At 39.8% G+C, this 24,854-nt stretch overlaps 1 protein-coding gene across 2 annotated transcripts in view; it reads left to right on the top strand.

The window, feature by feature from the left end:
- The window catches only part of SCAPER (S-phase cyclin A associated protein in the ER), a 131,287-nt gene that overhangs the window by 75,190 nt on the left and 31,243 nt on the right, over window positions 1–24,854 (top strand). For both annotated transcript variants that reach the window (XM_079317865.1, XM_079317864.1), the window contains exons 24-27: window positions 7,933–8,048; window positions 14,772–14,895; window positions 20,468–20,697; window positions 24,286–24,441. In XM_079317865.1, the coding sequence (XP_079173991.1) occupies window positions 7,933–8,048; window positions 14,772–14,895; window positions 20,468–20,697; window positions 24,286–24,441 (626 nt within the window). The remainder of the gene's footprint in view (window positions 1–7,932; window positions 8,049–14,771; window positions 14,896–20,467; window positions 20,698–24,285; window positions 24,442–24,854) is intronic.

Here is a 24,854-nt window from a genome sequence, read left to right as displayed (position 1 = left end):
TTCACTGGTTTACCTTTACCTGCCTTTGCTTTATGGCTTTCACTGACTCTTGTGGCTTCACAGTTAGGATTGTGAGGCTCCTGTCCTTGCCAACAGAAGTACAGCACAGTGCCTCTCCGGGGCTTTGCTGCTGAACTGAAAAGCCACTGCAGAATCAGAAGGAGATTGTGTAAATAAGGCTCATCCTGTTCAATTAGATCACACAGTGAGTCAGTAAGGAGTCCTATTGAATTTGGTTTGACCTGACAATGTGGGCAGATGTTTGAAGCAGACAAATGAATTAAGTATATGATGGCACAGACAGAAATTAAGTTTATGTGCACGAGATGTTCAGTGTTTTTAGGACAGGCCTAAGAATAATTTTTTTTATATTGGTGTTGTGCCTAGGCCTGAAAAATTTTAGGTTCTTTGTCAATAGTAGACTTTCAGAGGATGGTCAAAAATGTCTCTTCTTCTTTTATTTTTGATACAGTTAGAAATAAGGTGGGCAATTGTTTTATATTGCATTTGAATGCTGTATCAAGTGCTTGCTTTTTCACCCTTTCTGTTCTTAGATATTTGTCTTCCTCTGTGCTAAGTGCAGGCTGTGAAGCTGTGGAGGAAAGCTGGTGCTCCCCAGAAGGCTCAGGAGGCAGAGGCACCTTTCCCTGGCTGTGAGCAGGAGCTGAGCTCATGCAGGAGCCAAACACCTTCCCCAGGTGCAGGGAGCCTCTGCTCCTACCTGAGCAAACACACACAGAGCAGCTTTTGCCTTTAAGGCTTCCAAACCACCTCCCAGGCTTCAGGATCTGCACTTTGCTGTGCAGGACCAGGTGGGATGGAGCATTTCTCAAGACTTCCCTTCTGGGGCTTGAACTCAGGAGCAGTGCAAGGGGAAGAGATGGATACAAATCCCTGAGAGATATTCCTTGATGTGAATTAATGCCTTCCTCCAGTTCAAGCACCTAGTCAGTTCTGGCTCATGTTTTACTCCTAAACAAGTTTTCCATTGGTATTGAGTGGTTGAAATTTTATTGTGGCTGAATTCACTCCTGTTTGAGGTTTTGACATTGAGGGGGGATTATTATAACAATAAATTCACCAAAGAGAAGTGTTGCAGGGAGCAAAGGTGCCTATGTTAATAGAAAATACTACTTTGGTGTAATCTCCTGGAATTTTCACTGTATACAGTCTGGAGAACTACTCAAAGAATGTAGATTTTCTACAGTCACAAATGTATCCATGGGTTTGTATGTGCATGTAGATATACTTGTGTATTTATTTAAAGGGAGTGGAAAGGTACAAAAAAAGGGAGAAGCCAGCCCAATATTCAGTTGTCTGGTTTGTTTTTCTAAGCAAGCTTTGAACTGCATTTCTTAGCCCCTGGCATTTTCAATAGAATCTTCAAATACTAGATAAAAGGAAAGAAAAAAATTCTTAAGATGGATTTCAGCTATATTTTACTAATTAGTTATTATTTCTTCCATCAATTAACAGTTTAGAGTTACAAAAGTGTGTTCTTTCAGAAATAGAAGTCAGCATGTTTTGAAGTGTTTGGGTTCCATTCAGAAATAATTTCTTCTGAAATCCTTCAGTTCTTGAGGTCTGTTCAAACGGGTTTTCCAGATCAGCTTCCTAGTCAGACATTCTGCAGGAGAAAACATTCTTTAGGTTAATGAAGGAAAAATAATTGCTCCAAATTTCCTTTCTAGTCTATATGAAAATACTTAATTTGGAGGTTTGTCTTTGAGGGAGGGCCTACACCAGAATATTTCAGTTAGTTCAAAAATATTTCAAATAGTTAAAATGGGCTAAAGTCACATAGAGCAGAGATAGCAAAGCTGGCATTAAATCATTTCAGCTGTTAAAGCTCAGCATTATTTCTGATTCTGCTCTACTTATTAACTAATAATAATACTTTAACAGGAGAAATGTATGGAAGTGAGTACTTTGGTCCAGGACATTGGATTTCACCCAATATCTCTTGCACCAAATTAATAAATTATGATTTAACTGGGATCATATTTTTCTAGGAGATAATCAGGTTTGATTTAAAAACTTGAAATGATTGAGAGTCGACTATATATGCTAAGTATATTATGCTCATCATTAATTACTCTTGGCATTAAAAAAATCCCATTTTATTCTCACCTGAATTCATTTGGTTTCAGCTTCCAGATTAGCTGTTCCTGTATATCTTCCCATTCAGGTCCTTCCACACTGTCATCCCAGCATGTTTTCACTGTCTGCAGACTAAACTGAGTGACACTTGTGTGGTGCCCCTGGTGAGGCAGATTTCTCTAAGCCCTGCTGAGTGCTGCAGTTTGGCAGTGCCCTGTGTAGAGGGGGGAGCAGCAGTGCAGGGCAGGGCTTGGCCTCACTTCTCTCCTGGAGTGTTGGACACACAGCCCAAAAGCTGCTGCAAAGCAGTGCTGGCTTTATTTCCCTCTGTGTCACTTTCTTACCCACTGACTTGTATAAATTGAGCAGCATTTTTCCCCAGTCTGGTTGTATTTATTTCTGAAGCACACAGCTCACATTGTGTGACTGCTTTGGTGAGTGCAACAAAAGCCAGCCAAGTACCAGCAGAGGCCAGTTGGCCTTTTCATGTGTTCCTTTGTTGGCCACGTTGGGTAGGATGGGGCATATGTGTAAACCTCTGGTTTTGAGCTGTGTCTATTTTTGTGTACCAAATGTCAGATAATGAGATGAAAACACTATATTGAACTTTCTATTTAGCCTGCTCCTTTTGAAATTTGCCAAACATACTTGTGTCCTTGGGTAAGTGGTGCTTCTAAGGGTGCCCCAGATGCCAAGCCCTGATAAAATCTACCCTATCTTGTTAATGAACACACAAACAGTTGTTCCCCATCTGCTGCCTCTGTCTGAAAGGTTAGGAAGCCCTTCCTTCTTGATCACAAAGGACATGATTATTGTCTGTGGAGGAGTCAAGTACAAAGACAGTCCATCCAGTCTGACCGCTGCTACACTGCAGGCCACCAAAGATTAACAGCTGCTTCTCCTTTGATTAGGTTAGGTAATAACAGTTACTTTAGTTAATAATTGGATGGATTCCCAGGCCATGTAATTCAGGTTTAGGCTGTCATTTTTTGCTGGCATGTAGCTGAGCTGTATTATTGGAACAGAGCCTGTAATCCTATTAGTCAGTTGTCACTCAAGCTGTAGGAGAGAATGGAAATTCAGACCCATTAAGGTGTTGTAACAGGTAGGTAAATAAACCAGCCATGCTTGCCCACTGTGCAGGGAGCTGTCTTGATTGTTTGTCCATTTTAAGGATTAATTTTAAGTTTTTTAATATGTTTAATTCATAATTAATCCATAAAATGTTTACATGGTTTGTCTAATTTATCACTTTTTCTGTTTACTGTGCCACGTGCATTAGTGTACACACACTTCCCACCGAGTTACTTTATTCATGCAGTGTTCTGCCTAAATTAGTGGCTGTGTGCTTCAAATGACAAGTTTGTAATGGTCTGGAGATTAAATACCTGCTTCCTGTCACATCAGCTGGGTTGGCTTTCCTCCTGTGCAAACATGAGCACTGTAGTTCCCAACGATGGACTTGGGAGGGATAAGGAAAACAGACTTTTCATGGCTTGGGTCTGAGTGCTGTGTCTGCTCTGAGAAACTGCATCTCTGTTTTTGTTTTCCTGATGTTTAAGACACATCTAGGTAGCATCCCCAAGGTTTTTGTGCATCCTGATCTCTGTTAAAAAATGCAGAGATGACAGTAATAATCATTTTTGCCTACTTGTTCATTTGTCTCTGCTCTCCTGTGTCACCAGGTAACTTCAGAGCGTAGAAATCCTCTCATGTTTAAAAAACAAATTGTTTAAAAATGTTACTTGAATAGTTGTGAATTTCTGAAAGTACATATTAGCAAATCAAATTTTTACACACTGTTTAAAAAACAATATATAAAAACATGTTTATATATTTTTTTGTTGTTCAAGGAAGATGAATCCCATGGTATCTATTGCAGAATAACCCTCCCAATCTAAATGTGCAGCTACTCAAAGAACAGTGCCTACAGTGAAATTATGAAACAGGTTTCATAAACAGGAGAGCTAATTAATTTGGGAGGCCAAGTGAGAAGTCTAGAGGCTCCTTTTGAGCAGCAAAAACATGCAATGCTGGTTTATGCTCTTTTCAAATAGGTATACAATATTTATTCCCTGTAGGATCTATCATTTTTCATGCTCCCATGATGCCTAATCTGCTCAGAGCTTTGGGTGCCCCCAGAGTAAAAGTTGTGAAAAAAGTTACCTGAAGGGGTCTTTCATTGTGACACAGGTTCAGGCAGGGATCAGTTTAAATAAGAAAAATATGTGAGCAAGGGCTTTGAGTAAGTGAGATGTCTCAGTCCCCTTCTTTTGAATTCTTACTGGAATATGTATCAGCTAGTGTCAAGCTTTAGCACTACAGGAGATCATGTTTTCAAGGATATTAGTTCATTTTTGAGAGAGAGACAATCTGGGTAAGATGTCTCGCTCACATATTTTTATGATCCAGGTAAGATTTCTTTAGATCAATATTAAAATACTTTAAATTTGAAAATTGCCTCAAGTAGGAATTAATTCAGGCATATTTTAAAATAATCTGGTGTGATTTGGCTGCTCCAGAGATAGAATGACAGTATGTCTCCACACTGGGGAGATTTTTTTTTTCTAACAATTCACCTGTATGCCTCTGGTGTTTTCCCCAGTCCTATGGTGGTCACCCTGCAAACATCAGCAGTGCAGTATTCAAGTGACTTTTCTGCTCCTTGGTGGGTTGGGCACTTTTTCCTGTCAGGTCTCCTGGCCAAGCTCCAGGAGCTGTGCCTGATCCTGGATTCCTGAGAGCTGGACACGGATGGGGACCAAGGGCATCCACACGTGCCTGGTACCAGCAGCTCCTTCAGCATCAGCACTGCCTTCCAGGACATGGATTAGAAGCCCTGGTTGTTCTCCATCTTTAAATAATTACTGGAGATACTATATTAAAGTGCTAAAAGCCATGTATCCCTACAGGGCAGCTTTACAGACCTCTGTGAGCACAGGTAACAAATGCTGTGCTGGTTGTACCTTCCTTTTACAGGGATTTATTTTCATTCATAAGCATCAAAATGCTAAGGAATTTTATGAGTAATCTAGAAAGAGGAGTGATAGGCCAGGTAAGTAAATCATATAAAATCAGAAGAAATTACAGCCTCCCTTCTGCTTGGTAGAAAACTGTAACAGAAGGTTTTAGAATACAAATTTGTGTTTTGACAAGTAGACTGGTATTTTAGTAAAGTATTAGACAAAACTTAACCAGGCACTCTGAAAAAAGTCTGCCTATAAAACAAGTGATGCTTCAGATTGAAATGGAAGGAGAGCATATAGGAAATGAAACAGCTTCAAAATATTTATATGTTTTTAAAATGGATACATGAAAAACCTCTCCTCAGAATAGAAAGACATTTGCTTCTTTCAGTGTGGCTCTAGTGACTGATTTGGGATAGGAGGAAATTCCTTTCTGGACACTTTATTACCAGGTATTTTTGGAGAAAAGAGAAGTTCTGGAAAAAAAAAAAAAAAGAAGATAAGAAAGTTCACATGAAAAAATATAAAAGGTGGAGTTTTGCACTGAAGAGAACATAGAGTTGAGAAACAAGCCAAGGAGGAAAAGGAAGCAGTGTACTAGTTAAAGAATTGCTGAGGGGGCAAACAAAATGAGCACAATAAATCAGATATAACTCTGAGTAATGGGATGAAATAGAGAAAGGGCATATTTGGTCTGAATGACAAGAAAGACTTCTTGCCACAAGAGCTAATAGGTTATGGCATAATCTCCCATGAGAAATAGGGAAAATGAGAAGTGGCAAGTGCTGGGCACATTTGGAGCTGGAGGAGCACTGGCAGATAAATCAGCCATTTTACAGCCCTGCTCTGAGCTCCTGGTGTGCTCCTGCTCTGCAGTGCCAGGGTGTGCCCACTCCCAGGGAAGGGCACTGTGCAAAAACCATCTCTCTGTACACCTGGGGGCTCTGAGCTCCTGCTCTGCAGTGCCAGGGTGTGCCCACTCCCAGGAAAAGGCACTGTGCAAAAACCATCTCTCTGTACACCTGGGGGCTCTGAGCTCCTGCTCTGCAGTGCCAGGGTGTGCCCACTCCCAGGAAAAGGCACTGTGCAAAAACCATCTCTGTACACCTGGGGGCTCTGAGCTCCTGCTCTGCAGTGCCAGGGTGTGCCCACTCCCAGGGAAGGGCACTGTGCAAAAACCATCTCTCTGTACACCTGGGGGGGGCTCTCAGCTGAAGTGACCAGGGAAGGCAGACAGCCCTGGGCTCTGTCTGGGGGTGCTGCAGCACTGTGGGAGCAGGGCAGTGAGAGCTGTGGCTGGGAGCCAAGGTGCTCAAATAAGGTCAATAATGATGATTTATGGCAGGAATGCTTCTTTGCTGTTTTGGTCTTTCCTTTATGGCTCTACCAGGAGATGATGGAAGGTGTTATTGGGAGCCAAGGGAGCTTAGGAGGCAGGGGTTGGAGATTTTTGTTTTAGATGGGAGGAGGAGAAACTAGAAGAAGAATATATGAGTGAAACTCAAAAATAACTCTGCAGTTCACTTACTGGGCTCGCTGGGCTCAAATTAACTGCTAGAAATTTGACTTATCAACAACCTGTAGGAAATCACTGGTTGATTTTTTTACTGCTGGGTGAGTTGGCACACAGATTTCCACTCATTTGAGGCCAATTATTTCTTGGAAGATAAATCTTTTGGTTGTCTAAAAATCTAAGTGCAGTTCATATTAATTGTGGAAAATGCTTCCTTTTCGAATATGTGACTTCTGTGAACAGTTTTTCTGTAGCTTGTAAGTTAAATACAGTATAGTTTAAACTTAATGGAGAGAAAGTTGCATGATTTAAATTGAAAGTAAGATATGCACTTCTGTGTATAATGTCCAGTCTCACAGGGAAAAATGTTGCCCATCTAAATCATATTACAGTTGCTTAATTATTTTTGTAGTTGTTCAAATAAATATTTTATTGTCAGAGTCATTAGGATGTTTTTCTGTTACACACTCTGTTACAGTAGAATGCATTCTTTACAGACTAATAATAATTGGGTTTATAGAGAACTTCCCATTTTTCCCATATGTGAGATGCTTGCAACACTGGGGGAAAAAAAGAAGAAATTATTTCTTATTAGCTAGAATATCATCATCATTCATCATTGAAAAAGTCAAGATGATAAAATATAAGCTGCCAATAAACTGTACAAAATTAGCAGCTTAGAAGTAGAGAATAAGTAGATCTTTCTTGCTTTGTTGTGAGCAGAGGAGATTAACCAATTTTACAGGAAAGGAATAGAGTGTAAGTTGTAAAATACTGGATGTGCTGCAGCAAAACTGCAGTCATTTGCCAACTGTGAGAATAATGACAGGATGGTATATAACTGTAAAATTCTGCTATGTGCAAGTTCCAAGTGGATACCTCAGAAAAGGCATCTGCCTGAGCCGTTTTATACATCTTTATCCAAGCCTGGAGATTGTCTGTTGGAGAGGTTTGTAAAAAGGAGGAAGTACCCATCTAGAGATTGTTTGTGTTTTTAAATTCATATAAAGCAGCTTAGCTCCAAAGATAATAGCAACAGATAAAGGTGAACTTTTTATGGAAGTCCCTATAATTGTATGTCCTTACAGAAAACATGGTATTCAAGTTTACCTGTGTAGTACTGGATATGTATTTATGATGATTGAAAAGGTAACACCTGAGAGTCTCAACTCCTGCTCTAGAAAGCCTCTTCCTTGTGCATGGGCAGTGAAAGGCTCTTTTTCAAAGGTGTCCAGCATGATAAATAAATAAATTAAGGACTTTCTACATTGACAGAATCCACAACTGTTAGATGTACCCTTTATTGAGACATTTCTTTAATTTCTGTTGGTTCTCTTCTTTGTGTTTTTTCAGAACACAGCAGATAAAATTGTATTCCGGGCTGCAGGAGGACTGACTGCTCTTGAAAATGTTCTTCAGATGGTGACTTCTCCCACCAACCTGAATGCAGCTGCCAGGGTTCCCTTGAAGTGAGTATGCAGCACTTAGAGTCACTGGAATATCCATCTCATATCTACTGCTTCTTCTCCTAGTCCTGTGCTGGACTTCAGTGCAAAAACCCTGCTGTTCTCTGTGCCACACAAGGTGAAAGATGTTTCCACTCACCCTCTGGTTTCATAACGTGGTGGTTTTATTTTGAGCTGTCTGAGCAGCAGCTAATTGTATAAAAAGAGGAAAGATGAGACTGTTTAACAGAGGAGATACATATCTTCCTTCTGAAGTTAGTCTGCAGAGATCTCTAGTGGGAAGCAGGGGAATTTTTTAAAGGGTTGTAATTCACTGGAATCTGTCTGCTTTTAAAATTAAGTAGTTGTAAGATACTGCTAGCTGAAAGGGCTCCTACAAACAGGTGAATAAAAATTCTTGTGGATTAGAGGAATTCCTCTTTACAGAATGGAAGAATGGAAGGGTTTAAATGTCTAATCCCTAAAAAAGAAGGTGGTGACTAAGCAGAATTCCTGCAAAAGCATGCTCTTTTCCCTAATCTTTAACTGTAGGTTTTATACAGTCAAATCAGATAGGTGCTTTCAGAGCAGAGCTAGGCATAGTTTCAGTACAAACCTAAAGTGTCCTGGTGTGTACCATTGCCATAATTTGATTGTAGATATTTTGTGATATTAGTATAATTGTAATTTAGGCACTACAGTGTGAGTTTGGATTAAAATGGCCAATAATATACTATGGGACATAAATAGGAAGTGCTGGGAAAGAGCACTAAGAAAAACCATTCCTTTAATATCTCAACTTCATGCTTCTAGGAGAATAAATGAAATTCCAGCCTTGCCAAATGCACTTGGTGCAAGTTCAACCAGCTCCACTGGTGAGCAATCCTGAGTTGGGCCAATGGTGAGCAGCTCAGGGACAGCCTTGGGGCTTCTGCATTTGTAGAGTCTCTAATTTTGGGTCATCTCATCAATGTGGGATAAACTTCACAAGGGACAGGATTCCACTGTGTACCCACAGTGCCAAGTTTTAATTGAGCTTTAAATTCTTAGGATGTGTACAAGCCATACATCTTTGATTTTTGTTCTTTCTTTTTAGAACAGTCTTGCTTTGGTAACCTTTGTTGAAAAGGTTTGAGAACATTATGTTTGCATTACTGAAAACATTGTGTTTGAAGTTTGTGAGGATGTATTAGGTCTCAAAAGAATTTGTGTGCTGATGAATAAAGCCCCATGTGTGTAACAGAAATCCCATCCAAAGAGCTGATCAGAGGTTCTCCTTTCTCTGACAGTCACTGTCTGTCTCACACCCCTTTCAGACCAGTGGTCACTCAGATTCCTGAGCCTGTTCATGACTGAGCTATAAAAAGAGTTTTTGCATCTTTGAAAAATTCTCTAAACATTGTTTCATTAGCACAGATTTTCCACTAGCAGTATTTCCAAAGGAAATATGGGGGCAGAAGGGAGATGAATATAAACTGTTCTGACAGCATTGTATGTTAAAAACATCTTCTGAAGAACTTTGCTCCACTCCTGAAATACAGCATTTCATTCAAGTTCACAGCAAATTGCAGTCTCTAGTTTGTAGGCACCTGAAAGGATGGAAGTTGGGAAGTTATCAATCAGCTTGCACATAATTTGACACAGGATCCTGCTCTCTAAAGCAAATTGCTCTTGCAGGGCTGGTCTGTGAGAGCCTGACTTAGAGCCTGGAGTCTGCTGGAAATGGCCCAAGGAACTTGGTGTTGCTGCATGGGATGCAGAGCCTCCTCTCTTGGTGTTTCTGTGGCTTTTTTGGTGGAGAAGAATGTTCTGTACAGAATCTGCAGCTCAACTGTCAAGAGCAGGCAATAGTTCCAGAGGGTGGGACTTTCTGTGAGCAGTTTGAACCAGGCACAAACCATATTCATGGGTATTGGTATGGTCTCACTGAAAGGACTTAAGAAATTACTCACATACTGTGTTTGAGGGGGGTTCAAAACCAATGGCAGTCATGGAATATATTTAATTCTTTAAATGAGGAAGAAAATTCAGATCACATTTCTTATGTAATGTTGAAACAAGTTTGAAGTTACTTTATTTTGTGCAAATGTCATCTACATCCTGATTTCTTGAACTTTGAATCTAGTGAAGCAGCAGTTTTCTCTGTTTAAAGATAAAGCAAAGCCCTGTGGAGAGAAGTTGAATTAAGACCTTTCATGAATTGCCCTCCAGTCTTCCCCCCGCCAAATATGCTTTGCTAAAGGACACTACAAATTGTTTGTGGGTTCTTGCAGTGTTCAGCCATTTGTACTCATCTTAAATTGGGAATTTGTCTGTTGCTTTGTGATGAGGATAAGCTATTTACAAGTAGGTGAGGAGATTACATGGGCTATTATCTACATCTCTCTTTCCCCAAAATCCTGGCTGTATGGTGCAGCTCAGAACTTTAATCCCGTGTCTACAAGATGAAGCTTTATTATCAGAAGATTTAACAATATGCCTGTTGTTTTGGACCACTGTCCAGCTCTGTAGTCAGAGCAGCAGGATGGGAAATGCTCTGAAGAAGAGGTCACATTTGTGAGACACATGATACATTTGGTTTTGGGGCAAGTTTTCTCCCCTTCAAATTAATCACTGGGAAAGGGAAAGCAGTGGGTTATAGTAAGTTTTGGTTTTGGTATTAACATTAAAAGTGATGTCTAGCTGTACTATTTCTCAAAGCAGCATGTAGTAGTTTTCCAGAATTTGTCCACATCTCCACAAAACAAGACACAGGCAGCGGAATTTTGAAGGTTTTAGAGCCCTATGGTATTGTAGAAAAGCAAACAGGAGCTGCCCAGCAGAACAAGGCAATGCCTTCAGATGGAGAGCAGGAGATGAGGCTCATCCCCTGGGCTGCCTTGCACTGTGCAGCTCTTTTCCCATGACATGTTGGTAACAAACCTGCTAACAAATGAGCCTTGTAGGGTCTGCTTAATCAACATCTGGGAAATGCTTTGACTTGTTGAGTGATGAGTATCTTAGAAGAGAAATTGGCAGTAGCTGTGTAAGGTACAAAGCTGCTACAAGTCAAGGTGGGATTGAAGTCAAGTTTAATGTATCTTCTGTTTTCATACAGTTCCTTACACCATTTATTTAAAGCAAATATTATCAGGTGAAAAAGCTCAAACCGTGTTTACATATGTAAAAAGAAGAAATTAGTGCCCCCATAATATTGTGCATAGCATTGACACAAATTACATTTTTCAGTAAGAGTCATTTTTAACTGAGAGCTGGTTTTTAGCTTGTTCTCTGTAATTTTTACTTGGTTTTAGGAGCATCCACTTCTTAAGTTGTAGTGTTGTTGTTCATGCAATTTTATTGTTGTTTCAGTCCATATTCTTACCTTGATGGTTCCTTACCCATTCTACTCTACAGCCATTCTGTGCAGTATTTTCAGTAAAATTTCACCTCCCACTTCTTTGCAGTTCAGCAGGTAATTACCAATACTGATCCCCTTCCCTATCAGACTGCTGCATAATATTCAAACTGGTTAAAAATGAGCAGTCTTATACTGAATTAATGCATCCTAGATTGGATAATATTTAGTTCTGTATTATTGCACTGCCAAATGGAGCTTTTAGGATTATTCATTGGTAATCAAAGTGCATTCATTTGGAATGTCAGAAGTTGTAAGAACAGGAAGAAAGGAACAGCTTTAGACTTGAAACAGGTGAATTGTTGTATGTTGATGATGCCCTGGTTTGTGTAAAGCAAAAGTTGAGTTCTTGCCTTTGTGTCCTGGTGCATTATCATGGATTAATTTTCCATGGTTGCATACTGTTAATGCCTCAGTATTTTTAATAAAATAAGCAAGTTTGTCAACTCTCTTTTATCAGGCAAATTGAGGAAATGAAGATGAGCTAACATTAAAAAAAAATCCCATGGAGATATATAAACTGTTGAGATCTAGCTTGATGAAAATGAATCCTCCTCTCCTCCTCCATACTTATGTAAAATAAACATAACATACAGATGTGTATTTTTGTCTAGTTTAAAGACAGATTTCTTTTTTGGCTCCAAGCTTGTGTACCATAAGGAGGTTTTTATAATTGGATTTACTCTGGAGGAAAGCCTTGCAGCCTGGCCGTGGGGTGGAGTGAACGTGCTGGGGCCAGAGCTGGAAAGCTGATTTGTGGGTGTGATACAAAGTTTAGAGCACATGGGTGATCAATAAACACCTGCTCTGCAGAGCCTCCTGCTTCAGCTGGCTGGGGCTCTCTGCACATAACACATTTGGAATTCTGGGAGAAAAGAAGAGCTCCAAAGGGAAGAGAATAGTGGGAAATGCATTGGGTTTTTCATTCCAGAGTTGAAGGTGTGGGTAAATAAAGTTGTGGCTCTGCTGTTCACAGCCCCTCTCTTGTATCACAGCCTCGTGCAGAAATGGTGACACGTGACAGCTGTTGTTCTCTTAATAAGATTAAAGCAAAGAAATTAGTTGTGCTGTCTCTAATCTGCCATTTAACACTGCCAACCACCTGGGGACACTTCTGTGCTGACACTCCTGGTGCTAGATTGCAGTCAGGCTGTGGAGCCCGGGCACAGCCGTGATCAGAATGTGTTCAGATGAGCTGCTGTTAGCAAGCTTATGGTATCAATTAAATGAAGCCTCTTTATTGTTGTGAAAAATTCATTTGACATCCATTTGCTTCCAGCACCTTTTCAAACGCATTATCAGCGTCTCTGGAAACTCTGTACTCGTTGTGACGTGAGGTTCACTTGGGAAATGCAGGAGCGTGATGCATTCTTACAGTGGAGTTTGGTCTTGGATAAAGTGGGAAGTTTTTGTGTTTCCAAGTGCAAAATAAATGATCCTCTTAGGAGTTAGGAATCCCATATATCAAAAAGCATTTATTGCAGTGAATTAACTAAATCACCTCAGGACTCTGAAATGCTGTCTGAATTAACCTACAAGTTCATATTTGACACTTTGGATGAGTTATAATGTTTATATTTAAATAGAATTGATCTTTATTTTAGAATAGCTGATAAAATGACAGAAGCTGATTTAAAGCATCTTCTTAGCAGAAAATAGAGACTGCCAATACTGTTTCTTCTCTCTCCCCCTTTAAACATACCTACATAAGGGAATAATCTTCATGAAAGGTAGAAGGAGGTGCCCAATGAAAATATTTTTCAACATTACTGAGAGAAGGAAACTAAATCCCCTTCTATAGTCAGAAAAGGAAGAGAGAGAATAGTTTTACAAGACAGATTTGTAAAAATGCATGTGAGTTATCTCTAGGTGTTATCCTTGTAGGGTAAAAATCAGGTGAAATAGATGAAAATTAGCCTGCCCTTGGTCAATTAGTAATTATTTAATATTGTTTTTATGTCATGTAAGCTGTTGATTGAAATTGATTTATTTAGGTACTAGAGTAAAATTAATTACCAGTACAGTTTAAGTAATATTACTGGTAATGCAGTGATACTCAGGAAAGGAGAGAAAGTATCAATGTTCATTCACTTCTTTTCTAAATTCTCCAGCTGAAGAGAAGACAATCCAGCCATATACAAATGCAAAATTTTGCTCCACTTTTTCTGGTCTCTGAGCTTTTGCAGCTTTGCTTTGCTTGACAAATGCAATGTATGTATGTGAGAGGCTTCCAGTTCAGCTCTGGGGAGCCAGGCTAGGGGGCCAGATGCCTCAGCAATGAGCCCAGCATCAGTAAAGCCACAGTCCTTGCTGTGTAAATAATTCTGTTGTTCCAAAAAGTATTTTAGGAGAAAGATAAAGGGTAAAACTCAACTCCAGAAGTATGTTGAATTAGTCTGCAGCTTGTTCTGTTAAATTCCAGCTTTGATGATTTCGGTGCAGTAACTTAGTGTTTGTTGCAGTCCCACTTTTGTATGACCTTTCAACAGTGATCATAATTTATTTTCTTCTTTGGAGCTTATTTGAACTTAGTCACATTTTTTCACATGTTGAGAAAAACTCAACAAAGTAAAAGTTCTTTTTATTTTGGTTTACTTTAGAGAAACAGCTTGAATGTCTAGCCATCTGTATTTATTATTGGATGTATTTATGATGCATTTGGGTTGTGTGTGTGCTTATGAAGTAACAGTGATGGCTTTTATAGTAAGCAAAGCTCAGGAAACAAACCTTGTGTTGATTCTGAAGTAGGGTTCTCTTTGGCAAGATTAATCTTTGTGAGAATATTTTCTAGGACTGGTCCCAGCTTCCCTGTTTTGAGGAGAGCACTTGAATTGGAGCAGATGGAAATGACTACCCATGGTGCAGAGAGCAGTTGTGCATGTGGCTCCTTTTGTGCAGCTCCCATTGCAAAGCTGTCTCTCTCCCCAGCACAGCTGGAGCTGCACATCAGCACTGCAGGCTCTGTGAGGAGTGGGTGCTGCTGGCTGTACCTCTCCTTGCTCGTCCCTGCTCCTTGTGCAGGAGCACAGGCACTGCTGGCAGCTGCTCTGTCAGGCTGGCCCTGCTGTCCTGGGAATTGCTGTCAAATACTTCTCCCAGGGCTTGAGGGTCCTGCCAGGAGAGAGTTCAGTGTATGCCACAAAGAAATACTGCCTGTCCAAGTGATGCAGTTACTGTTTTGAAGTTATTTAATTGATTTCATTTACGGTATTAGTTCTGTTTGGTATCCCAAGTTAAAAAAAATGAATGCGAAATCCTGCAAGTTTGTTTTTTGATGTGCTGCCTCTTATTTGCTTTTAATTTATTGAAGAGAATAAAATTCTAATTTTTCTTCCCTTCTGACTTTTTAGGTCACTGTGCAGTACAGTAAATGCTTACAGCCTCACCTGCAGCAGCTGCATAGAAAACTGCACCTATGTTCTCTTTAGTAATAAGATCACTTTTCTGATGGACCTGTTGATACACCAGTTTACGGTAGGGAAAATAACTTCTTTAATAAAAAATTTTTGCATGCTTTACAAACATATTAAAGTATTTAGAGTATAAGAGCACCAGGAGGTAAATAAGAATAAAGGCTTTAAAGAATAGAATTCATTTGTTGTTTATTTTATTTGTATTTGTTGTTTGTAGCTGTATCTACTATACTTTGTAGAAATTGATGTATTTACTTCTAGTAGTATCTTCTGCAAAAGCATGTGTACCAGGAACCCTATGAGTGGATATTGTTCTATCTTTTTCTGAGGTTGTTTTCTTTAAAATTTACCCTATAGGAATATTTAAAGTGTAGGCTATAATGAATTGTCTCTTTGTCTTTGATTCTTACTTGTTTCGGTGTCAGGAATCTAAGTCAGGTCAATACATTGCCAGAGTCTGATTTGCTGAAGTGCTTAAATAGGACTCTTTAGCAATGAAAGTTTTAATTTTCCAATGTTTCATTTAATTTGAAATGTCATTAAATATTTTATTTGAAAACTCATTTTTAATTCATAGTGCCCTGCTCATCATAAGATATTTAGTCCTGGTTTTTTACTTATAAATCGTGTGTATGTATTTTCATGAGCCAAGCAGTTTGTTAATTGAAAAGTTATGTACATACTTTTAATAATTTAAGCAGTGCTGTTAGAATCAACAAGCCCCAGGACTGTAGATTGAGGAGCCCAGTCCGAGCTGTGTGACACAAAGAAACCCCGAGCTGTGCTGTGCTGTGAGCAGCTGCAGATCTCTCCAAGAGGATTGCAGCTCTTAGTGCTCAGTGAAAGGTGTGCTGGGCACTGCCTCTGGGGAATTACCCCTGGGAAATCCTGCAGCACCTCACCAGTGACAAAGCTCACTGCTGCCAAAGCCCTGCCCTGCTCACAGGGCACAAGGACCTGGGAGTTCCTCAGGGAGCACACAGGGCATTTCTTAGGCTGAGCTGGCCACCTAGAGCTCACAGATGCTACAGAAGGAAAATTTACTGCACTTAGAGCTCTTCTCAAGCTGTTGCCAAATCCTAGCCTTGAATTGCAGCACAACTGTAATTAAAGCTTAATGTTTCCCATGATCCACAGTGGACTTTTCTTTGCTATACAGAAAGTCTCTTATGTTCTCTTCATGCAGAATTGGCCCTTAAACTGGGATATCTTCAGAGTTCCATGAAGTGCATATTTGAGTACAAAACCCAAAAACACTGCTGCTTTTCTAACCCTGATTTTTCTCTCTTGAAAATATAATAAATCAGATCAAGTTTGAATTTTTCCTTTTTTTTACCAAAAAAAATGTACAAACTGAGAGCAGTTCTGAATACCAAAACACTAAAATATAGCCCCAGAGACTTTTAACTGCTTCCACTTTTCCTGGTTGGATGAGCTGTGTGATGCAGCTTTTGCCCATGTCATATGTATTTCCAATTACTGTTGGAAAATAAATCCCAAAGTAATACCAGGAGTAATAAATGAGAATGTATATTTGCAAGGTTTTAACAAATTATTAAACAAGTACACCAATATTTGCTGAACACAGAAACAGTACTGTTTTGAGAAGCATTTCAATATAATCTTGAATGCATCCAGTATGAACCTTATTTCCAGCTAGTTTCACGTGGATTTAGTTTTGATTTGGGTTTTTTTTGTGTGTGTGACATTCAGCCTGTCCAGGTTAACAGTTTGAAGTGTCCTGTTTCAACCTTTCTTTGCCTGAAGGGACTGGTAGGAAACCTTCTGTAGCCTGACTTACCCTGTTACCTTCCTCAGCCTCCTTAGCTCAGGTAATGCCTAAATCAGTGTCTGCTGAGGACAGCAGGGCTGTTTCCTGATTTCCATGATTAATGGGTCAAACCTTCCCACCTACATTCATAGAGGTCTTGTGCTGGACTTGGAGCTTTGTTTATTTACTGCTGTCTCTGCTCTTCTTTGTCTGCTGCAGCCAGAAGATAGCTGCAGAGTAATTTTCTAGCTGTCCGTTCTGGAAAGTTTCATACCAACAAAACTAAGTAATTAATGGAGCTCTAAGCATGTTTCATATTTTGGGGGTTTTTATTTCCAGTCAAGTGACAGCTCTCATGTACTTCTGGGAAGCCATACACCTAAACCACACCTGTCTGTGTGATATCATGATCATTGTGATTCTTTTGTAAGGCAGTCTTAAAATGTATAGTATCTGGAAATTCTAAGTAAGACATCATTAGTGAATGTGCAATGAATATTAGGTGAAGTAGCCATCAAACAAATGTAGGGATCAAAACCCAGTTGTTGGTTACTTTTTTCTCCTCCAAAATACAGTGCTAAAATTTGGACATATTTTGGGTAAGTGGCCTATGAAATTTTACTGGAGTTTAGTTAATCTGGCTATTTAGTCACAGGAAAGTAATTTTTCTCTTCCACTTCTTGCCTGGAATGTGCTGCCATTTAATTTGGGCTCTTCAGAAAGATAGTATACATCCTACTCCAGTTTCTTCACCATTTGTGGTCAGTTTTTATAATCTTCTGTGCTGCATCAAATAAGGCAACTCCACTGATGATGGCAGGAACTGTGAAATCCAAGGCACATCTGTGCTGCTGGGCTCTTCCAGTCCATTTTGAAATTACTTTTGTCTCCATGGGGTTCAGCTGTGTGGCACTGACAATTCCTCAGTCCCTAATAACAAGCCCATGTGGGGAGTAGTAAATCCTGAGAACAGGGCTGGAGTAGAAGAGGTAATGAATGACATGCTGAAGTGTTTAGGGGTGGGGAATTTAACATTGAAATCTTCACCTGCATCATCTCAAGCCCATACACTTCCTGAGCCATTTCCATTTCTTTGGTTCACTAGTTACCACCTAGAAAGTCTGACTTCCTACTGAGACTTCTGAGATGCATTTTCCAGAATATTTTTGAGACAAGCCCAATGGCTACACATGTACAAAGCACAAAATCACTATTGGTAATGGGAGAATGATGTGAAATAATTGACCAAATGAAGACAGACTGTTTCCAAAGGTCTGAAATCTTTCTGTTTAGGCTTACCAACTCTACATTTAAAATTCTTCATGGCTGTGGAGGACTATACCTTTTATAAATGAAAACATGAATGAGTTGTCAGTGCTGGAGCTCTGTGTTGCTAACTGGAAATTGTTTGGTGTTTTTTGTTAGCACAGCAGTTAGAACGTGCTCTGATCTGCAGAGGTATTTTGGTGACATGAGTCAGAAGAGAGGAGCATTTTCAGCTATATTAAATGTGTGCCTAAGTGCTTTACTGGATTGGGGCCATATTGTGCAGCATCTTACAGGATTAGCCCAAGATGCTGGGCAGAGCTGAAGAGCTTATGGCAGCTCTGCACAGGCATGGGAACCCCTGCACAGGGGGAGTTCTCTAAGGAATAGCTTATCACTTGATGGAGACTGTACCAGAGCTGAGAGTCAGCTCACCAGAGTGTTCCAATTCAAGAACTGACTTAAAGAAAGGAGGAGTCTTGATTAGGCCCAGTGAAGTCAGCCATCAGAAAAGCTAAAGTAGCACTGAGATGTTGGATGGGTCAGATATTTGGACAGTAGTTACATATTTCCTGATTTTCTATTGTGATTTAAAAATGTTTTATACCAATTACTCAACAAAACAGTTTAAGGGTGTAATCACACCTGTAGATTTGTATCATATAAACTGTTAAACCTCAGGAATGTGGAATGTTGTTACATTTACCCATCCAAAGCCCTTGTTCCACACAATTTCTCTGAATATCATTAACTCCTTGTGTAATCAACACAAAGAAACCAGAGTTTGAAAGCTTTCATAATGACACTATTAAATCTTAAGATTTCCTACCCCTTTGCTTGATATAATAATCAACAAGCAAGCACCCCAATTAATTTTGCTTCGGCAAGCACACTAATTCATTCTGAGCATAAATCTCAACACACTGTCACAGTATTCCATTAATTCTTCAGTAAAAGAGCTGATCTGTTGTCATTCATTTGAGTTAGTATAAAAGGAAAATATTCAAGGAATTAAGTTCAAATTTACCCATTTTCTGTCCAGCAGTATTTCCTTCTATCTCTTGTTTGGCTTAACATGGTTTAAAAAAACACACTTGTTCTCACTTTATATTAATTGACATGCACGTGTTTTTCCAAACAATTGAACATGAAAAGTAAGAGCCAGATCTATTTATTTTACAAATTAGGAAGAGCAGTTTTATTTTCAAGTATTAAAAGCTTTTATAGCTAAGGATTATATACCTAGAATATATATTTCTCCTATGTACATTGAACTGGAGGACAAAAACAGACATTATCCACTCATAGTACTGTTCATTACAGCAAAAAGGCTCAGCTGCAAGAGTTTATTAAATCTTTTAAGAAATAGCACATACAATTTTTTATCTAAGGTGAAAAAAGTAAGTAACTAGCATTTACTGGCAATTTTGAAACCTTAATGTTCCGAGCACAAAGTCACCACATTGAAGTTGATTTACACATTGCAAAGCTCAATCCTTCTGTTTCAGTGAGCAATTGGTATCATTAGGCATGAATTATTTTAGTCAACAAATGTTACTGGAGCAACCTAGTATTGTTTTTCCTATTGAACTTGAATAAGCAGCTAAAGGCTTCTCACTTGCTCTCTTGGCTCAGCACCAGGAACAGACCATTACAATGAGTTTTAAGTACCAGCACAAGGCTCAGAGCTAATGAATAATAAAGAAATGTGCATGTTGTTCTTTGTCACCAAGTGTTACCAAATCCCTCCTGATACCTACACGAGGAGCAGTGCTTTTCTCTGGCCTTGCCTGCATACACTGAGTGTAAATGAATTTAACCTGGAAGGAAAATGCCCTTTCAGCCAGTATTGATCCTGCTGCCTGTGTGAGCCCTCGAGCCGTGGCAGAGCAGAGGCTGCACAGAGGGATGTGGGGTTTGGCCCAGCAGCATCAGCCATGGGGCTGTTCCAGGAGCCCTGAGTGCTGCCAGTGTCTGCCTCCAGCACTGCAGGACTTCACACACACTCCTCTTACTGTTTGATTGGAATAGGGCAGGATTTCAGCTGGATAAATCACCTTGGACTGCACAAATGGAAACATTAAATGAATTTTTAAAAATTTATACTCTCCAGGAGGATTTCCTTCCAGATCTGTATCCTGCATATAGATTTGTCTTCAGATTTACATGTTGTACAGCTTGACTTCACCTTTTTAGGATGGGCTCTAGTTAAATGATGTAGAAAAATGAGATTCCTCTGAGAGAACTGGGTGTTGTGCTTCTGACATGGTGGACAAGTGAGGTGACCTCTGATGGACATGTGGTCACTGGTGATGTTTTATGCATAGGAACACAGTCATACTGATGACATACTCTGCTGCTATCAGGCTTGGTTCTCAGATGCTGCATTCTTGTGACTTGATTTATTCTGGTCCAGCTTGGATTATGTGCTTTACCTTATTTTGTGCCTGAAATGGTTTCCTGTCCATCAGCACTGCTAGAATGGTACTTTGTTGTTACTTTAGTGTAGGCCTATGCAAATTTGTAAATGTTTCTCTACAAACCTTGGCTGGCTTTACTGATTGCTGGTTGTTTATGGCTTTTTCTCTTTACTTAGGTTAGTGTTCCAGATGACCATAATGCTACTGCAGGCAGAAGTGTAAATAAGCAGGTATTTGAAGGTTTAACAACAGGACTGCTGAGGGTGACTGCTGTGATTTTCAGATGTCTCATCTCCAGCTTCCCAGATGGTAACAGCCATTCTACTGCACTGAAGATATTACAGGAGGTGAAGAGTAAATCCTCACAAGTGGAAGCCTTCAGCAGCAGAGTCCAAGACCTAATCAGGTTTAAAAAAACATAATGAAACTTTTCTAAGTATTCTTTATAAGAGAGAAAGCAAATTGTACTGATTTAAAAGAGGAACAAACTGCTTTAAGGTTAATGCAGTGAGAGTAGTTTGTGTGGGAAGTCAGGAAGACTATTGAAATACTATATTCTCAATCAAAAATGTTCTTCAAAAAACTGCAGACAAAGAAATACAAAACCCAAGATTCTTTTCTTTTTGGACTACTTGTTTGTGTCCTTTCCATTAATTTTCTGTCCTGATTACCTAGAAGCCAGCTTCCATATATTTTCCTCTCAGTTCTCTGTACCAGCTTTGTGTGCCCATTGCCTGTGGTCATACATGCATTCACGTAAGCTTGTCATAAAATACACATTTCCTGTTATAAAAAATCACCCATCATCCCTAGAATTTGATCTTGTCATGTAGCTGCATTTTAATAGCTGAACCTGAATGTATTAGTACATATATAGTTACATATACATAGTTAATACATATTTTAAATACATAAAACTAATACATATCCAGCAGTATATTAGACTTGCTATAGTTTCACTGGTAAACTATATCAATAGTTATTAAGAAATTATCATATAAATAGTTCCCAGTGTGTCTTCAGCCCTCTGAAGAAATGAAATTCTTCTTTATATGCTGCTGAAACATGTCACAATGAGCCTTCAGACGTTTCAAAGTCTGGTATGATGCTAATGGAGACAAAGAGGACATCTGGAGGAAGAAAGCAAAACAAGTAGTTGTCATAGATACCAGTGACCTCTAAAACTTTGGTGTTCTCATGTAACTCTCCTTCTCCCCAAACAGGTTTTGAAAGAGTGTGAAATTTCAGGATGTTGTATTCTGCCCACTTATGAATGGGAGGGTGGGAGGTCTGTGCTGAGCAGACATCTGACACTGGCTGGGCCCAGCACAGGCAGACCCTGGAGATAAGGAGAGACAGGAGAATCTGAGCAGGTCCCTCACCTGAGGCACTTTAGGGGATCTGGTTATAGATGGGGAATGAAAGGCATGATGACAAGGTAATGGTGCAATTAGGAAAAAAAAGAGAGGGGGCATTTTAAAGCAGTCAAAAACAGACAAATTCTGTCATTAATGAGAATCTTTCACCTCCAGGTCATTGTATTGTATGTCATGGGGAGTTGATTAAGTGAGAGTTTTGGGAAGATGGGGGAAGAAAGAGGAACACTGACTTTTTTTTTTTCATATTTGGGACTATTAGACCTGATGCATAAACACCAATTATCTATGTGCTATCTGGGTAGCCAGGTTATTTCAGCTGTGCTCCTGTGGGTGAAAAGAGATGGAGGCAATAGATTAGAGAGCTTTGACATTCCACTTGTCTGTGTGCTCAATTCCTCAAGGAAAGGAGTGCTCCATGCATCTTGCTGTTGTCTCCAGATGCCAGTGAAGAATAGTCCCAGCAGACTGAAAGCTCTCATCCATTTCCTCTCTGCCAGAAGAGCAGCTGCTCTGTGCCCAGGTGTGGGTGAAAAGGAGGGGCACAGTGAGCACAGCTTGCAGGTGTCACACTGTAGAGATGCTGCTGGGGAAGAGAATGTTGATGAGAAAGGTTGTGCCTTTTTGTGAGCCACCATCTATCAGCATTAGCTCCATTTTATTTGGTTCTTCCTCTCCCCTCCTATTTCTCAGAGCTGTTTCCAGCACTCAGCATTTCTCTGTGACTGTGATGTATCTTAACATCGAGCTATGTTCCTGGAATTATTCCACTAATAAAAACAGGAGAACTTGTTTATCACCTCTGTGATAATCAGGTGGATTGCTTAGATCAAAATCTGCAAGAAGTTTAATGCTAGTAACCTTTCATGTTGCTAAGTAGAACACACAAATTTACCTGCACAATGAGTGTGCCATTAATAACCTTTGTGCATCTTTAAGTGTTATTAACTGCTGTACTTCAGCAGCTTTAAAAATCTTCCATGCAGTTCTACTTCTTGCTTTGCATCCACTGTATTTTTATTCTTAATTCCTTCACCTCTTCCAAATACTTTGTGTCAGTGGGGTGGACATTGGCAGAGGGTCTCTAACCCTGAAGAGAAATCTGTCTTTGAGCAGCATCAGTGTCTGAAAAGGACAAGGTTTTCTTCCCTAAGTCAAAACCCCCTGTTCTTTCAAAATCAGACTGTACACATGTTGTGAGGGAATAGTTATTTTCAATAAACAGTTGTACTTTGTGAGAACCATTATCTAATCAATAACCTTTATTTGCTAGAATCAATCTTATTTGATAATGTTCCCTATGGAATCAAGTTTGGGTGGTCTAGTCATGGTGTAAGCTTAAAGCCAGTGGTGTTCCCCTCTCTCTCAAGGAGCCTCTGTTCTAAAACGTCTCTGCCAAGTGACCTCAGGAGCAGGAGGGTTGGTGGAGACAGTCAGGGTGGGAACAGTGGATCATTTGTTGGTGTCTGAAGGCAATTGCTTCCCCTTGTCTTTTAATCTTTTAAGCACAGGATAAAACACCAGTTCTTCTGATTTTTACAAGAGATTTCTCCCACTTTGTAAGAGTGGAGGAAAACACAAAGAAAATTAGAGGGAGAAGAAAGGGAGGTGATTACAGTGGGACCTTTGTGTCCACAAAGAGAGTTGATCTCACCTAAGTCAGCAGAATATGGTGGCTGAGATGGGCTTAAGTCTGAGAAGCTGGAGGGTTGTGGTGGAAAAGGAAAATAGGTGAACGGAGGTGATATCAGCAAAGTGACCTGGAAAAAATACATCTGTGCACTGTTTAAGTGGAGTTGATAATGATCAAAGTATGAGAGAACCTGCTGGGGACAAGAGAGATCTTGGTACAAGGGTGAAGAGCAGATTTTTTTGGACATACGTTTCTAAGCTATTAGAAATTCAAAGAAGGAACTTTAGCAGTTGTGATCAGAGGAGCAGTGATGATGATCTTGTCAACTCTCATATAAAAAAAGGAGTTTTCAGTTAAAAAGAAAGTTATCACATGGTTTTCTATATATTGGGTTGGAGTCCTGAAGAGCTTTTTTTGATCTTGATCCTTCTGTACTGATGGTAGAAGGTTGTTAATATTCTATTGGTCCCTGAGCTCTTGGGTATGTATTTATAAGAGGGGAACAAAGCCCAGCAATTGGGCAGTGGTTGCTATGATGTATGTATTGCTATAAAACATTGTCTGGGTATTGTCTCCTTGTATTAGTGTGTTCTACAGAGTTTACCTCTTCATACTAAAAAGAAATTGTGCTGTTGCAGAGCTATCAAGATTATTATAAATCATCTAATTATGGCAAAATTCCATTGTTCTTCTAGCAGTATGCTAAAATAAACATTTACACTCATCTTTCTTGTACAGTATAACACAAATTATCCTACAACTGACGGCTCTCGTAACAAGAACTACTGAGAGTCACAGAGAGCCAGATCTGAAGTTATTGTAATTGGAATTGTTTTACTGAACCATTTCAGAAAGAGTTGTTAAATAGTCACAACCTGCTTTTTGAGTGGCTTGATAGCAGAGAGGCAAAAATTACTTCTTTTGCAAAGTTATCTAAACTTTTGTGGAACTGGTTTTTGTAACACACTTTTTCCTCTGTTTGTAGTTACATGGTGAACATAGGTTTGGTGGACAAGCTGTGCAGCTGTTTCCTGTCTGTTCAAGGCCCTGTTGATGAGAACCCCAAAATTGCAAGTTTCCTGCAGAATGCCACAGCCGTTTTGCACGGGATTTGCCAGCTGTGTTTCGCTGTCAGTGGAAGGTGGGTGCAGTGGCTCTGTCAGCTCAGAACGGGCTGGCTGGGCAGGGGCCTGTGCTGAGGCTGCCAGCCAGAGCTGTGGGGCACACAGGGGCAGAAGCAGTGCTGGGGATTCCCTCTACTCACCCTCTCACCCCCAAGCTGGGAGGAGTTACCTGCACCCAGCTCAGTCCTTGCAAGTCATTTACCAGAACTGCAAACTTTACCTCCTCTACTCATCATTCCACAGACTTCTGTCACTGATAGCCTTTAGTGTCCAGTCTCAAGGGCTTCCAGAGGTTTTTTATTATCAGCTAAAATCAACTCTTGATTGATTTGTCTCTGTGATTTGTCTCTAGAGCAACCTAATTCAGCTCTTGTTCTTTAAAATACCACTTCCAGTAAGGGAATTCTATTTTCCATAAAGAAAGCCATTA

Source organism: Erithacus rubecula (assembly GCF_903797595.1).
Source record: "Erithacus rubecula genome assembly, chromosome: 14".
In the NCBI taxonomy this organism is placed as follows: domain Eukaryota; kingdom Metazoa; phylum Chordata; class Aves; order Passeriformes; family Muscicapidae; genus Erithacus; species Erithacus rubecula.
The sequence above is the reverse complement of the archived record's forward strand: the minus strand, read 5'-3'. Positions and strand labels throughout refer to the sequence as shown.